This window comes from Malaclemys terrapin, chromosome 3 (genome assembly GCF_027887155.1).
Source record: "Malaclemys terrapin pileata isolate rMalTer1 chromosome 3, rMalTer1.hap1, whole genome shotgun sequence".
Classification (NCBI taxonomy): Eukaryota; Metazoa; Chordata; order Testudines; family Emydidae; genus Malaclemys; species Malaclemys terrapin.
Genome location: NC_071507.1, coordinates 153,332,428 through 153,347,952, shown reverse-complemented (window position 1 = coordinate 153,347,952; position 15,525 = coordinate 153,332,428). Strand labels below are relative to the sequence as shown.

The following is a 15,525-nucleotide window of genomic DNA, read 5'->3' as shown; positions in this document are numbered from 1 at the left end:
GCATCCAGGCCTAAGTGCCTGCCTAATCCAAACTCCAGTAAAGTTAATGGGAGTCTCTACTTACTTTGACTTCCAGTGGGCTTCAGATCAGGCTTTAAGAAAGAATTAAACCCAATTGTATTCCGTTAATAATTTATTTAGATGAATGCTGGTTACTGCAGTTAACAGGATCCTGTGTACCTTTATGATATACCTCAAAGTCGACCAATTTGCAAAGGTCTTTGGAGGATGGAGAGCTTGTGTTTGTGGGTGTGGACTTTATTTGGGGAGAATAGGATTTCATGAGACCTGAGGTGGAAAATTTGGATTTTGGGGACTGACTTCTTTTGTTAGCTTGGCACTGTTTGTATTTATCTTGGATTGCACTTTTTTAATAATTTGTCATGGGTGCCTAAGTCTGGAATAAATGTTTTTATGCTTTATATGAACTAAATAAATGAAATATTTAAGTAAAAAGCAGTGGAAAATTATGTTCTTGCAGACCCTACATTTATTAGATTTTAATAAGGTATATAACAGAATTATTATAGTAAGCATTGTTTTGTTCCAGTTTTCTCCAGGCTAAAGAGGAATTAAAGCAACTTAAACTCCCTGGATTTATGTATAGTGATGTTCTCAGACTGGCTTCATCAGCACCTTATTTCAGCACAGAAGAGGATGAAGGTTCAGAAGATGGAATACATCTTGTAGTCTGTGTTCATGGCCTAGATGGTATGCTGTGTTGCTTGTTACTGAATAACAGATCAATTGAGAATGATAGATGAAGTTTTGGTTTTGTTGTTTTGAGTTCTGAGTTAAACCGTGTTGAAAGAAATAGATTCATCAAATTGATTTAAGAATGTGATGTTCTTCGAGCAGTGTCCCTATGAGTGCTCCAGTTCAGGTGTGCATGCACCTCTTGAACTCTTGATTGGAGATTTTTCCATTAGCAGTGCCTGTTTGGCCTGTGTATGCACCCTGTGCCTTCTTGTCCCAGACACTGGGCTGTATAGCAATGCACAGGCGAACCAACCTTAGTTCCTTCTCTACTGCGTTGGTCTGAGATGGAGCTTTAGCATGTCCACTTTGAGAGTGCCTCAGCTATTTCATATTCTAGTTTACACTATAGTTGTTTGTTAGGGTTAGTTAGTATAAGTTAAAGTTAGTTAGTATTAAGTAGTGAGAGGATTGTTTTCCTCCTCTCTTTTTCACTTTTCGGAGCCTTGTCTCCCTGGCCGGGCATGCCTGGCTTGCCAGGTTTCAAATACTACCTCTCCTGTTGAGAAGCTCTACTTGTGAGCTACAGCCAGTCTAAGTTTGTCCATTGCTTGGGGGAGTCCCATGTACCCCAGAAGTGCAACTTCTGGCTGGCCCTCAGGTCTGGGACAAAGGACAGGGAGATTAAACTCAGACTGTTAATGATGCCTTCTCCCACTACACCATCATACAGCAGGCTTGAGATGATGCCAGGTTTGGGAGAGCAGTGTTGCAATCTACATGAGTATGAACTCCAAGCCCACCTTCTTGGGTACTGCTTATGAATCACCTCGTGTAAAATGGACATGAGCAAGCACTCGAAGAAGAAAAGACAGTTACTAACCTTTCTGTAACTGTTGTTCTTCACGATGTCTTGCTCATGTCTATTCCACAACTCAACCTCCTGCCCCTCAGTCAGAGTTAGCCGGCAAGAAGGAGCTGAGAGGATGCAGGGCCAGCAGTGCATAAGCGTGCAGCACCAGAGGGCACCAGAGTCAGCCTGATAGATACCACTGAGGGAAAAATCTGTGGTGATGGTACACATGGCATGTGCCCACCTAACATGGAATGACATGAGCAACACATCTCAAAGAACAACAGAAAGGTTAATAACTGTTTTTGTTGATGTTGTTTAAAAGCTTTATAGGTACATTGTCAAGGAGAAGAAAAGTGTGTTTATCCAGCTATTTACCAGTGAAAGTCATAGACACAAGATATTGAGGCCATGAGCTTAGTAGGGTTCAAAAAACGATTAGACATTTATTCTGATAATGAGAACATCCACCATGAAATTAGGAAGGATTAAAAATTTAGATATATGTTCACATGCTTCAGACTACTAACTGGTGTGGGTTAGGGAGAAACTTTACCTATGGGTAGGTTTTCCATAGTTGTCCACTATCGGGTTTTTTTGTACCTTCCAGTGAAGCATCTGGTACTGGCCAGTTAAGGAAACAAGATAGTGTAATAAATAGAGCACTGGTCTGATCTGATATAGCAATTCCTATATACCATAATCATCCTTCATGTTCAGCTATCAAATTTCCATGTTTAAAAACAAATATCCAAATAGATTCAACTCATGACTCTGTCTAGGGAGCATTCATTATTAGTATCTGTCTAATTCAACTTATGCACTGGGCTGGGAGATGCTGTTTCCCCCCCATCCAGATTTTCTAACACCATGTAATGCCAAGAATTATACAGCAGTTAACCCATCCATAATAAATTGTTGCCAAAACCATGTCCTTGTTCCCTATTGTACCTCATATCAAACACTCCTCGTCTATTGATTTAAAAAATGATTAGAAAAACTTACTTTGGAGATTTTAGCCAACTTCCTTCCTATCAGGAACTGACTTGCATAATAAATTTGATCATTTAAATGGGGCAGCAGAGTACCCTTTTTTTTTTTTAATCCTACAATATTTTTACTATATGGTGAACCTCAAACCAAAAAAGAGAAATATCAGTACCTTTAGTGCTCTCTTCCCTGGCAAAATTCAGATGTATAATTCACCACTAGAGCAGATCTACTGATGGTAGCAACTGTGGAAGCCGTAGTGTAGCCAGAATGTGGGTATTTTTATCCCTAGGTCATCAACCCACCCAGGGATTTTCATCAGATCCTTATGTCCCTCTTGTAGTACTACAGGAATGTTAGTTTTATCTTCCAATATCAATAACTGGTTGAAAAATTGTATTCAAAGAGAGGTTATCAATGGTTTGCTGTCAAACTGGGAGGACATAGTTAGTGCAATCCTGTACGAGTCTGTCCCGGATCTGGTACTCTTCAACATTTTCATTAATGGTTTGGATAATGGATTGGAGAGAGTACTTGTAAAATTTGCAGATGACACCAAGCTGGGAAGGGTTGCAAGTGCTTTCTGGAACAGCCTTCCAAGGGGAGCAGTGGGGGCAAAAGACATATCTGGCTTCAAAACTAAGCTTGATAAGTTTATGGAGGGGATGGTATGATGGGATAGCCTAATTTTGGCAATTAATTGATCTTTGACTATTAGCAGTAAATATGCTCATGGCCTGTGATGGGATGTTAGATGGGGTGGGATCTGAGTTACTACAGAGAATTCTTTCCTGGGTGTCTGGCTGGTGAGTCTTGCCCACATGCTCAGGGCTTAGCTGATCCCCATATTTGGGGTCGGGAAAGAATTTTCCTCCAGGGCAGATTGGCAGAGGCCCTGGGGTTTTTTGCCTTCCTCTGCAGCGTGGGGCATGGGTCACTTGCTGGAGGATTCTCTGCACCTTGAAGTCTTTAAACCATGATTTGAGGACTTCAGTAGCTCAGACATAGGTTAGGGTTTATTACAGGAGTGGGTGGGTGAGATTCTGTGGCCTGCGTCGTGCAGGAGGTCAGACTAGATTATCATAATGGTCCCTTCTGACCTTAAAGTCTATGACTCTATGACAAGATTAGGATTCAAAAGGACCTCAATAAATTAGAGTAGTAGTCTGAAAACAATAAGGTGAAATTCACTAAAGACCAGTGCAGAGCACTATGCTTAGGAAGGAAATATCAAACACTAAATGTGGAATAATGGGCTAGGCAGTAGTTCTGCAGAAAAGGATCTGGGAGTTATCGAGGATCAGAAATTGAATATGAGCAAATAACATCATGCAGTTGCAAAAAATGCTTACTTAATTCTGGGGAGTAGTAACAGGAATGTTGTATAAGAGTATGTCTTCACTACCTGCCATATCGGCAGGTAGCAATCGATTTATCCAGGATCGATATATCGTGTCTCGTTAAGACGCAATATATCAATCCCCGAATGCGCTCCCCGTCGACTCTGAAATTCCACCAGAGCGAGCGGCGGTAGCGCAGTCGACGGGGGAGCTGTGGCCGTCGATCCCGCGCTGTGTGGACCCCAGGTAATTCGATCCAAGATACTTCGACTTCAGCTACACTATTCGCGTAGCTGAAGTTGCATATCTTGGATCGATCCCCCCACCCCCACCCCCCCCAGTGTAGACCAGCCCCAAGACAGGAGGTAATTGTCCTGCTCTGTTCTGCACTAGTGGTGCCTCAGCTGGAGTCTGTGTCCAGATCTGGGTGCCACACTTTAGGAAAGATGTGAACAGATTGGAGAGAGTCCAGGGGAGATCAACAAAAAATGATAAAAGGTTTAGAAAATCTGACCTATGAGGAAAAATTAAGAAACTAGGCATGTTTAGTCTTGAGAAAAGAAGACTGAGGCAGCATTTTCAAATGTGTTAAGGGCTGTTATAAAGAGGATGTGATCCATTGTTCTTTATGCCCACTGAAGGTAGGAAAAGAAGTATGGTAATCAGCTTAATCTGCAGCAAGGGAGCTTTGGGTTAGTTATTAGGAAAAAGTTTCTAACTATAAGGATAGTTAAGTATTGGAATAGACTAGTAAGAGAAGTTTTTTGGACTCCCCATTATTGGAGGTTTTTAAGAATAGATTAGACAGATATCTGTCAGGGATGGTCTAGATATACTTGCTCATGCCTTAATGCAGGGGGAAGGACTCTGAAGACCTCTCGAGGTCGCTTCCAGCCCAACATATCTGTAATTCTTCAAGTGATTGCACTTGTGCATTTTGTTCTTGGTGTCTGTGTGCCCACAAACAGCTGTCAGAAAACTTTTTCCCTCGGTGATACTTGTTGGGCAGCTCAAGCACCGTCTGCTGTTGTGTGCCACTGCGTATAGGTATAAAGGGCAGAGCTGCCCTCGGCCTCCCTCATGATGGTCATTGGAGGAACCCCTGTTCATTGCCAAAACAATTGGGTCTCTGCTCTGTATATATGGTATAGTTGTAGTTTAGTACTTGTTATAGTTAGTAAGTGTTAGTTGTTTTGTTTTAAAAAAAACAAAATATTATATGTGTGTGTGTGTGTGTGTGTATATATGTATATATATATATATATATATATATATATATATATATGTTCTGCTGCTGGCACTGAGGCATGCCCCGGTTGCTGGGCTTTAAGCCATGAGCCTCCTGCTCAAAACCTATGCTGGTGTACGACCCACACTGTAGTTGTCTTAAATGTGAGGGAGGAGCAAATACTGTGGTGCCAGATTTGCCAGGAATTCAAGCCTAGGACAACAAAGAATAAGGAGGCTAGGCTGAAGTTGCTGCTGATGGAGGTGGTGCTCAGACCATCCTCGGAGCTATCCTGGTCCAACCTGGTGTCAAGTGTTTAACTTCAGTTAGAAGTGCACCTCCACAACTGTCGGAGTCCTGGGACTCTTTCACCTGTGCCTCGGAAGAAGTATAAATCTTCCAAAGAATATCTGACCAGGGGAAGACCTCTACCCTCCAAGCATGGAAAGAGGGGTGAGAGGCAGTCTAGTAGAGTGCAACTGAAATTTAAGCACGCCTCCTCTAAATCAGTGTCTAATTCAGCACAATTGGCTGTGTGCTGGAGAAGACACCGTCGAGTCCAGTGCTAAAAGTGTCAATATCAGCGGCATTGCAGCAGACAAATACGATCTCAGTGCCAACTACCCCAGAGGCCTTGGCAGCAGCAAGGAATTTACTCTGCCTCTGAGTACTGGTATCACTGGTGGTTCAGGAGTCGCATCCTTCAGGACTACTGAAACATCTGACACCAACGCCAGCAATACAGTATGCAGTACTACACCAGCTGCTTATTTCCCAGATAGTCAGCTCATCAGTACTGTCCTAAGGGGAAGCCAGCAATGATTGCGACTCTCTGCCCATCGCCAAGTTTTCTGCACCAGTCCCCGGCATCGACTGGAGCAGCACCTCCATGATTGGAGGAAGGGGAAGCCTCTTCATCTGACTCAAAAGTGGCATCTTATATCTCTCAGCCTCAGAGCAGGATCTACCGGTCCCCACCGAGATCTCCTTCTCCACATTCCATCATCTGGGAACATGGCCAGGAGGTCACTGGAGTCTGGCTCCTTATCATTGGCCATTTTAGAACCCATGGGGGTTCCCCGCACTTCTACATCCTCTTCTTGTCAAGCCTACTCTGTGCCCTAATCCAGGTGGGTTAGTCCTTGCACCAAGCTGATCCATCTCAAGTGTCTGGGCCTAGTACTGAGTGTCAAGAAGAGGCGCTTAGAAAGCCGAGGCGCAGCCTGCGGAAGTTCAGTTACTTCCAGTCTTGGCTTCATGTTCATCCTCTCTGGAGAAGTTTGTTTCCTTGGAGGCAACTTCAGACCTTACTGATGATTGCAAGACCTACCAGGAATTGTTAAAGAGTGTGACTTTAGACTTGGGCATTCAGATCGAGGAGGTCAGGGAGTCCTCTCATCACCTGATTGACATTTTATCAGTGACAGGTCCACCTAGTGTGCTACTGACAATCAATGAGGTGATATTAGAGCCTATAAAGATACTATGGCAGACCCCATCTTCATTGTCTTGCACTTCAAAGCATGCAGAGCAAAAGTGCTGTGTGTCCTCCCAAGGGTTTGACTATCTTTTATTCCCACCCGTCTCCAGAATCGCTAGTTGTTACAGCGGCTAATGGGAGTGCGCATCAGGCTCACCCCCTTCTTCCCCCCCTTCCTCCCCATCAAAAGAGGCAAAGAAACTGAACTTGTTTGGCATGAAGTTTTATTTTGAGTGGGGAATTGCAGCTTTGAATTGCCAACCAACAGGCTCTGCTGGGGCATTATGATTTTAATTTATGGGGCTCCATGGAGAAGTTCAAAGAGCTGCTCCCTGAGAACAGAGGCAGACTAGTAATGAGAACTTTGGTGCAGGCTGGCCTGGAAGTGGCAGACTCAGCAGCTAGGACCATGGCTTCTGCAGTTGCCATTCGGAGAGCCTCATGGTTGCAGTTTTTTGGTCTCCCCTGTGAAATGCAGAATACTATTTAGGACTTGCCTTTTGAGGGTCCTTCTTTGTTCTCAGATCAGACAGACAGGAAGCTCCATGGGCTTAAGGACTGAAGAGCCACTTTGAAGTCCATGGGTTTGTACAGTCTTGCCCCAATCAGAAAGCACTATCATCCTCAGTAGATGCACCATTTTCCCACTCCAATCCTCATCTGTTCCGTCAGAGAAGTCCAGAAGTTATAGGTGCCGGCCTCACCCTTATGCTGCTTCAGCTCCAGCTCTGGGCCCTTCTAGATACCTGGTAAGTGTCAGCAGCAATTTTGATGGGCTAGTCGGGGACCTCATATTTCCAGACCCTGTTCCTGCTACATTTGCAAACAGTCTGTCCCACTGCCACAGTGCTTGGTCCTGAATTACTTTGGACCACTGGGTCTTGAGCACTGTGGAAGTGGGATATACCCTTCAATTTATGTCTATCCCTCCCTCCCCCTCTTCAGGGACTACTCTCACAGGGAGCTCCTCCTCCAGAAGGTACAATCTCGCCTTCAGTTTGGGGCCATAGAGGAGGTTCCACGCTGCCAGAGAGAAAAGGGGTTTTATTCCCCCTGTTTCCTGATCCTGAAAGCAAAGGGGGGGGTCTCTGATCAATTTTAGACTGCATCAACCCAACAAATTCTTAAAGATAAAGTTTTGCATGGTCACTCTAGCTTCTGTTGTCCTTTTCCTGGACCCTAGAGACTGGTATGCTGCTCTCGACTTAAAAGATACCTAATTCCATGTGGCAACCAACCAAGCTCACAGGAAGTACCTCAGATTTCTGGTGAATCAAAATCATCATTAGTTCACTGTACTACCATTTGATCTGTCAGCAGCTCTCAGGATCTTTACAAAAGTTATTGCAGTAGTAGTTGCCTTCCACAGAAGATCAGGAGTCCAAGTTTATCCCTATCTGAACAACTGGCTTGTCGAGGGCTGATCCAGACTGCAGGTGTGGTTCAGTGTATCTCTGATGTAGTCAACATTCACTGCTTTGGGACTGCTAGTCAATGCAGAGAAGTTTCCTCTGAGGTCCCCGACTGGCCCATCCCTGTTCAGAGAATAGAGTTTATGGGGGCTGTACTAGACTTGAATCAAGCCAGAACTTTTCTTCTGAAATCGAAGTATCAGGTAATTTGATCAGTTATTATAGATCTCAAAGCTCAACAAATCACAAAAGTACAAAACTGTTGGCGGCTCCTGGGACATACATGGTTCAATACACCAGACTGCCCTATAGAATTCTTCAGGTTTGGCTAGTCTCAGTGTACTCACCGAGCTGTCTCAATTTAGAGACAGTGGTGAGGATAACCTCTCATGTCCCTGCCTCCCTTGATTGGCTGGACTTGTGCCGCCTTCTTGTGATGTCTTGCTGCCTGGACCCATGTCATTCCAAGGACCATAGCATCCTCTTCAGGACAGAGCCTTCCAGCTGTGCAACACTCTGTGCTCCCCCCCCCCCCTTCTGGGGGAATGTACTGCAGTCCAAGTGTCCAGCCACGTCCTCAGTGGGGATGAGGGGAGGACCTGGGCCTGCCCACTACTCCAGATCCCAGACCAGGGACCCTGTAGATGGTAGCCACACGCTGTGTCCCCTCCAGCTTCTCAGTCTACTTCTCTGGGCCACTTCCCTGCAGCTCCAGCACCTTCTTCATCTTTATCTCAGGATCTCAGCATGCCAGTCTTAGCAGTCAGCTAGGAGTTCTCTCTCTGTCTCTCCTGATCCTGCCCAGCACTGCTCTGTCCAAGGTGCTAGCTTTCTTCCTCCTACAAGGCAGCCTGTTCTCCCTCCTTAAGCTCCAGGGAGCAACTAACTGCATGTGCCTTGCCCTTCAGCTCTTTTCATATGGGCCTGCCAGGCCCTGATTGGCTGCTCATCACAGCCCCTCTCCTATTGGCTGCTTTCCCCACAGCCTCCCCACCCCTTACAGGCCAGTGTGGGGCAGACGCCCCCTCACACTCCCAAAATCATGATCACCTACTCCACCAGAGCCTGCAATTTCTCCATTTAATTGTATAGATGCTCCATGGCTAGACATTAGAGAGCAGTTTTGCTCAAAAGAAGTTCAAGAGATCCTGCTAAATAGTAGAAAGCCTTTTACTAGGACTACTTATCTCTCTAAGTGGAGATGTTTTTCCAACAGGTCTCTCCATTACAGAGTATCTCCTTCCCATTCCTCCATTTAACACCTATTAGATTACTTATTGGACCTGAAACCATCAAGGTTAAGCTGTTAGTTTTCTGTCAAGGTACATCTGGCAGCTGTTTCAACTTTCCACCCTAAAATGAATAACTGATCTGTTTTTTTTTCTAATGACATGTCCATAAGGTTTTTGAAAGATCTAGTCAAACTGTATCATCAGGTGCAAGACCCCGTTCTCCCAGGAGGTCTAAACTTAGTGTTGTCAAGATTTATGGGTCCCCATCTGAGCCTTTGGCTACTTACTCTCTACTACCTCTATCAATGAAGGTGGCATTTTTGGTTGCCATCACCTCAGCCACAAGAGAAGAACAGCTGTGTGCCTTAATGTCTGGGCCTCCCTATATGATCTTTTTAAGGACAAAGTTTACCTGCGTCCTCATCTGAAGTTTGTCACAAAGGTGGTGTCCTCTTTCCATATCAACCAGTCAATGTACTTACCCGTATTCTGCCCACAGCCACATTTGAGTAGGGAAGAGGAATGTATGCACATTAGGACTAGTGACAATGGTAGAGTTGGACAAGTTCTACAATCTTTATTGAAATAGACTCTGAGTTTCATGGCTTGTGAGTCATCAAGAGTGGAATGCATATGTGTAATGACTCAAAGAAGAAAAAAGTTATTAACCTGTTTAAATAACTGTTGTTCTTCGAGATGTGTTATACATATCCATTCCACAAACCGCCCTCCTACCCTTCTACTTTGAAGTTCCAGCAAAAAGAAACTAGGGAGACCTGGGGGCAGCTCTGACTTTTATACGTGTACACAGTGGTGCACAGTAGCAGAGGCTCTCGAGTCACCCAAAGGGTACCACAGAAGAAAAAAGTTTCCAACGGCAGGGCACGCAGACACCAAGAGTAGAATGGACGTGTACAACACATCTTGAAGAACAACAGTTACTGAACAGGTCAGTAATCTCTTTTTCTATAATCCATTTTGCCTTTCTACTTTACTAATCCTTATGTAGTGCTACTTCTAACTGGTCCCTTACTCCTCTCTCCCATCCCTCAAATTCTCTAATCCTCCTTTACTCCTCCCCCAGACTGAGTTCATTTAATTAAATTTTATCAAAATTAGTACATTGTTGTACTTTTTGCTTAACATCCAGGGAATGTAAAATATTATATACGTAGTCACCAAAACTTAACTACTTAAGTCCTGGGTTTTCCAAAATGACTGAGCTTTGTGTCATTTCTGTAGATTGTGATTGTATCATTGTGTTTGGTTTTGCTACTACAGCATCAGAGGGCTTAATTAGTTTTAATTTTGATATGGTAAAATATAAAACTTGCATTAGTTTGCTGGCAAGTGCCAGTGCTGCAATTGTCTGTCTGTCCATTTTGTCTGTTTTGTTTCTAAATTAGTATATTTACCTTGTTAAATAGCAAGATAACTTTTGTCATAGCAAACCTTTTAACCTTTTTTGTTTGTTTGTTTTAAAGGTAATAGTGCAGATCTAAGATTAGTGAAGACTTACATTGAGCTTGGACTACCTGGAGGACGAATAGATTTTCTTATGTCTGAGAGGAACCAGGTATTTGTAAACAACAAAAGGATTTTCATACAATAAATGAAATTGTATACATTTTTAAAAAATAATGTTTTCTTAGTTACCATTATTATTGTATTGTATAGACCCTGATCCTGCAGAAGTATCCATATATACAGACTGCTTAGCCGTTTCAGATAACTATTGTAATTAGGGAGACTCAGTGGTCATAAAATGGTCCATGCAAGTGAATCCCATGGCAGAATCTGAGGTTTAATTTTATTATACACTAAAGCAGTTGTACAAACTGGCATGACCTTGAAATTAAATATATATTATAATTTATACTTATTATATAAATTAATACAACTCTACAGTGCATTCAGAGTTATAGTAATGTAATCTGGAATCCTCTCTTCTTCTCAGCATAATAACCAATTAAGTCTAGAACACACCTAATTTTTCCCCATCCTAGCTGACAAGAGTGAAGCCCAGGGTGGGAAGAAAGAAGAGCTAATGTTTCATGGACCAGAATCTGAGAACCACAAAATAGCCAGCCTTTCTTTTCTTTTCTTTTGGTCATTGCATTGCAATATTGGCATGATGATGATAAATCAGTAGCAATTACCAATCTTAAATTTATTTGATTTTTTTTTTTAGAATAGTTTTCAAATTACTTTAGCTTGAAAAAAATATCGTTGACATTTTAATATTATTTGTATCCAATTACAATACATGTTCTAGAGATACTTCAGATAGCCAGTTATTAATGGATGTAAGGTGAAACAACTCGTTTGATCTCCGTCTACAGCCACTGTAACTTGTTGTTATTAATTAGTGTAGAGAAGGAGCCGAAGATTGAAATAAGGGTCGTCTTTTCACACTTTGAAATAGGAGAGAGGTGCATATAGTAAATTCTACAGTTGCTTACTATAAATTGCCTCATATTATCATTTCAGATACAGTGTGGCTTAATCTGGGATATGTGGTTTGTCTTTTCTTTGTCCAGCTGATGAGAACTGTGCATATGTGATAGAGGTTAGACTAATGGTACTATTTAATATTAGTTTTAATGCTTTTTAGAGCAAAGTACTTCTAAAACTATGTACAGACAGTTTATTCCCTTCTTCCAAAAAAACCCCACCTGGGGGGTGCTGCAGTGTTGTGTTCTGATATCAAAGTTAGTAAGCATGTTTTTATAGGTAGGTTTAGTTGTTATATATTTGATGAATAAGAATTTATACTGAATGTAAAATAACTCTCTGTATTTGGAACATATGTAATTATTTTTCCTTGCTACAGAATGATACCTTTGCTGATTTTGACTCCATGACTGATCGCCTTTTAGATGAAATAATACAATATATTCAAATTTACAACCTAACAATTTCAAAAATCAGGTAATACCTATATTGTATATTACTTTATTGCTATAAAATATATAATACCCACTAGAAAGTACATGAGTTGTCCTAAATTGTCATGCAGTTACTTGATATTCAGGTACAAACGAGAAGGTTGGGGGGAAATGAAGGTAAGGGAAAATTAGATGATGTGGGCTTCTAAATGAAAAACAAACAAAAGAAGTTTAAATATACAATATTAAAGCTATAAATAGTATTATGGCTGCAGGTTACTGACTGTTTAAAAATGTAACAGTCTGCAACATCTTAAAAGGAAAATTTCTTCATCAGTAACTGAAAGTTCTCAGAATATAATATATTAACTTTTAGATATACACTGTGGGAATTATGTGATGGGCTCTGCAATCCTAGAACCATTTAAAGTATTTTAGTATTTAAAGTATTTAAAGACCATTTTAAGGTCTTATGGTAAGGATTTAGACAGCACTGCAAGCTGTTGCATTATAGGCATCGTGGGCTGATTGTAATGTATTCTGGGCCCTCCTGGATTATTGCCTTCAGTAACCTGTCTGAAAACATCAAGGAGGAGATATGTCATGAGGAGGATCTTATTTCCTAGATGGACGCCATACCATACCATCAATCCTTGTTAACTGACAATACTCATGGAGGCACCAGTTGCCAGCTCCATATTTAAAGTTGTATTGTGGTTTGCACTTTAAGAAAGAATTCATGCTTTTTATTATGAATTCACAATTCAGAACTAATGTTTTAGGCTCTCTGCAAACTCAGACAGACATTGCTGCATTGGTTACACTTGGGTCACTTTTTTCTACAGACAGCCCATTTATTTTGTACTATCTGCTATATCTAAGGTTAGCTGGCCTCTCCAATACTATAAGAGTTCATTTAGTGGTTATATTGGCTTCCCATTCCCAAGTTCAAAACTATAAGGTCTGTTCCCATCCAATGGTGTCTTAGGTGTACTAATCCTTTTAAAAACTTATCTCCTTCATGGTGTTTGCATTTGGTACAAGCTGCTTTAATGAAACCACCGTTTTAGTCATTTGTCACGTATTCTCTGCATCATCTCTATGAGGACTCCATTTCCAGTTGCTGTTTCTTTGGCCTGCAAAATGGGGGGAAATTCAGACTTGAATGTCAGGTTCACTTTATAGAGCTTTTCATAGAGACATGGTATCAGTTCAGTCTCACCCTAGTTTTATTTCTAAAATTGTCTTTGATTTCCACATTAATCAAACAACTTGTTTACCTATATATTTTCTAAAACCCCACATGAATGATGTGAAAGAAGTCTACATTCCTTACTTGTTGCTGCATCATTGTCTTTTTATTTAAACAAAACCTTCAGAGTTTCATCCAGATTGTTCGAGGTCTATGCCGGAAGAGTTATTTCCGGTTGCATTACTTTCTCTTATTGGAATGCTAAATGTAATCCTTCTGGTCTGATAAAAGTTCACTCTACTGGAGCTCAGACTACTTCTGTGACTTCTCTTAAAAATACTCCTAGTGTAGAGATTTCTTAATGCTGCCACTTGGAGTTGAGTCCATACATTTACAAAGCACTTGATGTTTCATTTGGCAAGACAGTCCTTCAATCTTTACCTTTCTGAGACTCCAGTATCCCTCTTCCTGTATGGTTCTACAGTTGGGAGTCTCCAAGAGTGGAATACATATTGATAGTCACTTAAAAAAAAAAAGGGGCGGGGGTTACTTCCCTTACAGTAAGTGATGTTCTTCGAAATAAGTAACTTTTTTTTTTTTTTTTGGCAGCAACTTTGGGTATTCATTTCCTGAACATAGCTAGAAGTTGTGCTGGCTTATTTGTATGCTTCACGTAACATATCATAGGGGGAATGGGAACTGTCTCAAATCTTTATTATTCAGAAAGTCAGTAAATGCAAGGCTGTGTCGTCTTCTTCAAACACTCTACTGTTGTCTTAATGTGACTGCATAGAAGGTTACAGAGTTTTTTCCCTTACAACTTGAATTGAAAAACACAATCCTAACTCAGTGCCACTGCATTCTCTAGTAGAGACCTCAGAACTGCAGTAGGAAAAATGATCTAAAATGATATAAAGATGTGTCAAACTCTGTGCTGGTAAGAAACGAAAATCCTGATTTTAACAAAATATCATCCCTTAAAATGTGAGGTGCTCTGTATAGAAATGCACAGTTAGGGAAGAGTGAAGGGGATTGACAAAGAGTCCTGTGGCACCTTATAGACTAACAGAAGTATTGGAGCATAAGCTTTCGTGGGTGAATACCCACTTCATCAGATGCATGCAAGGGGATTGATTGATTTAACTGTATGCACATCTATATCTTAAGATATTGGAATTTGCTTTAAGTTTAACCTTAACTCTGAATTTCCTGGGTTATGATTCTTGTTTTGAAGATAATTACTACATCCATGAAATTTTTTTAGACTAAATTACTTATAAGTATTCTCAGCCTTAACTCCATTTTAACATAGTTTTTGTTTAGGAATACAGTAGTAGAATGAGGAGGAAGGATGGTCTTGTGGTTCAGGCAGTAGACAGGAATTCAGGAGATCTGTGTTTAGTTCCTGGTTCTGCCTCAGACTTCCTGTGTGTCTTTGGGCAAGTCTCTTCATTTTTCGTACATTAGTTTCCCTCTCTTCCACATTTTCTCTGTCTTGTCTATTTAGGCTATTAGCAAAGGTTAAAGAATATTTAGATAAGTTAGATGTATTCAAGTCCTGATTAAATTCATCCTAGGATACTTAGGGGACTAGCTGAAATAATCTCAGAACCATTAGCAATTATCTTTGAGAACTCCTAGGGGATAGGTGAGGTCCCAGAAGACTAGAGAAGGCCAAACATAAAAAAAAAAAAAAGAGGAACACAGAGGACCCTGGGAATGATAGGCTACTCAGCCTGTCAAGGCTGATTCCCCACTTTGGCACTTCGAGTGCAAAAGGTGGGGGCCCACAAGAATTTTAAATATTAATACTGGCCACTCCAGGCTGGTGTTAAACTCCCAAGGTCACAGCTTCTCTCTGACCTTGGATGGGTAGATGCTACCACCAACCTAGTGTAAACCCCCACTCCCCATTTTGAGAACCCAAGAAGGAACAGTTGGGAATTCCTTCCTATGAGGTACCCTCATGCCCTTTTACCCCCTCCCCCTCTCCCCGGGGAAGAGCTGAGGGGAAAAAACAAAGCTGTTGCCACCAGCTAATTAAACAACATTAGCTGTGGGGGGCGGGAGGGATAGCTCAGTGGTTTGAGCATTGGCCTGCTAAACCCAGGGTTGTGAGTTCAATCCTTGAGGGGGCCTCTTGGGGATCTGGGGCAAAATCAGTACTTGGTCCTGCTAGTGAAGGCAGGGGGCTGGACTCAATGACCTTTCAAG

General features: G+C 41.8%; 1 protein-coding gene across 7 annotated transcripts in view; it reads left to right on the top strand.

The window, feature by feature from the left end:
• The window catches only part of FAM135A (family with sequence similarity 135 member A), a 157,111-nt gene that overhangs the window by 115,004 nt on the left and 26,582 nt on the right, over positions 1-15,525 (top strand). For all 7 annotated transcript variants that reach the window (XM_054022143.1, XM_054022148.1, XM_054022145.1 and 4 more), the window contains 3 exons: positions 551-711; positions 10,716-10,807; positions 12,065-12,162. In XM_054022143.1, the coding sequence (XP_053878118.1) occupies positions 551-711; positions 10,716-10,807; positions 12,065-12,162 (351 nt within the window). The remainder of the gene's footprint in view (positions 1-550; positions 712-10,715; positions 10,808-12,064; positions 12,163-15,525) is intronic.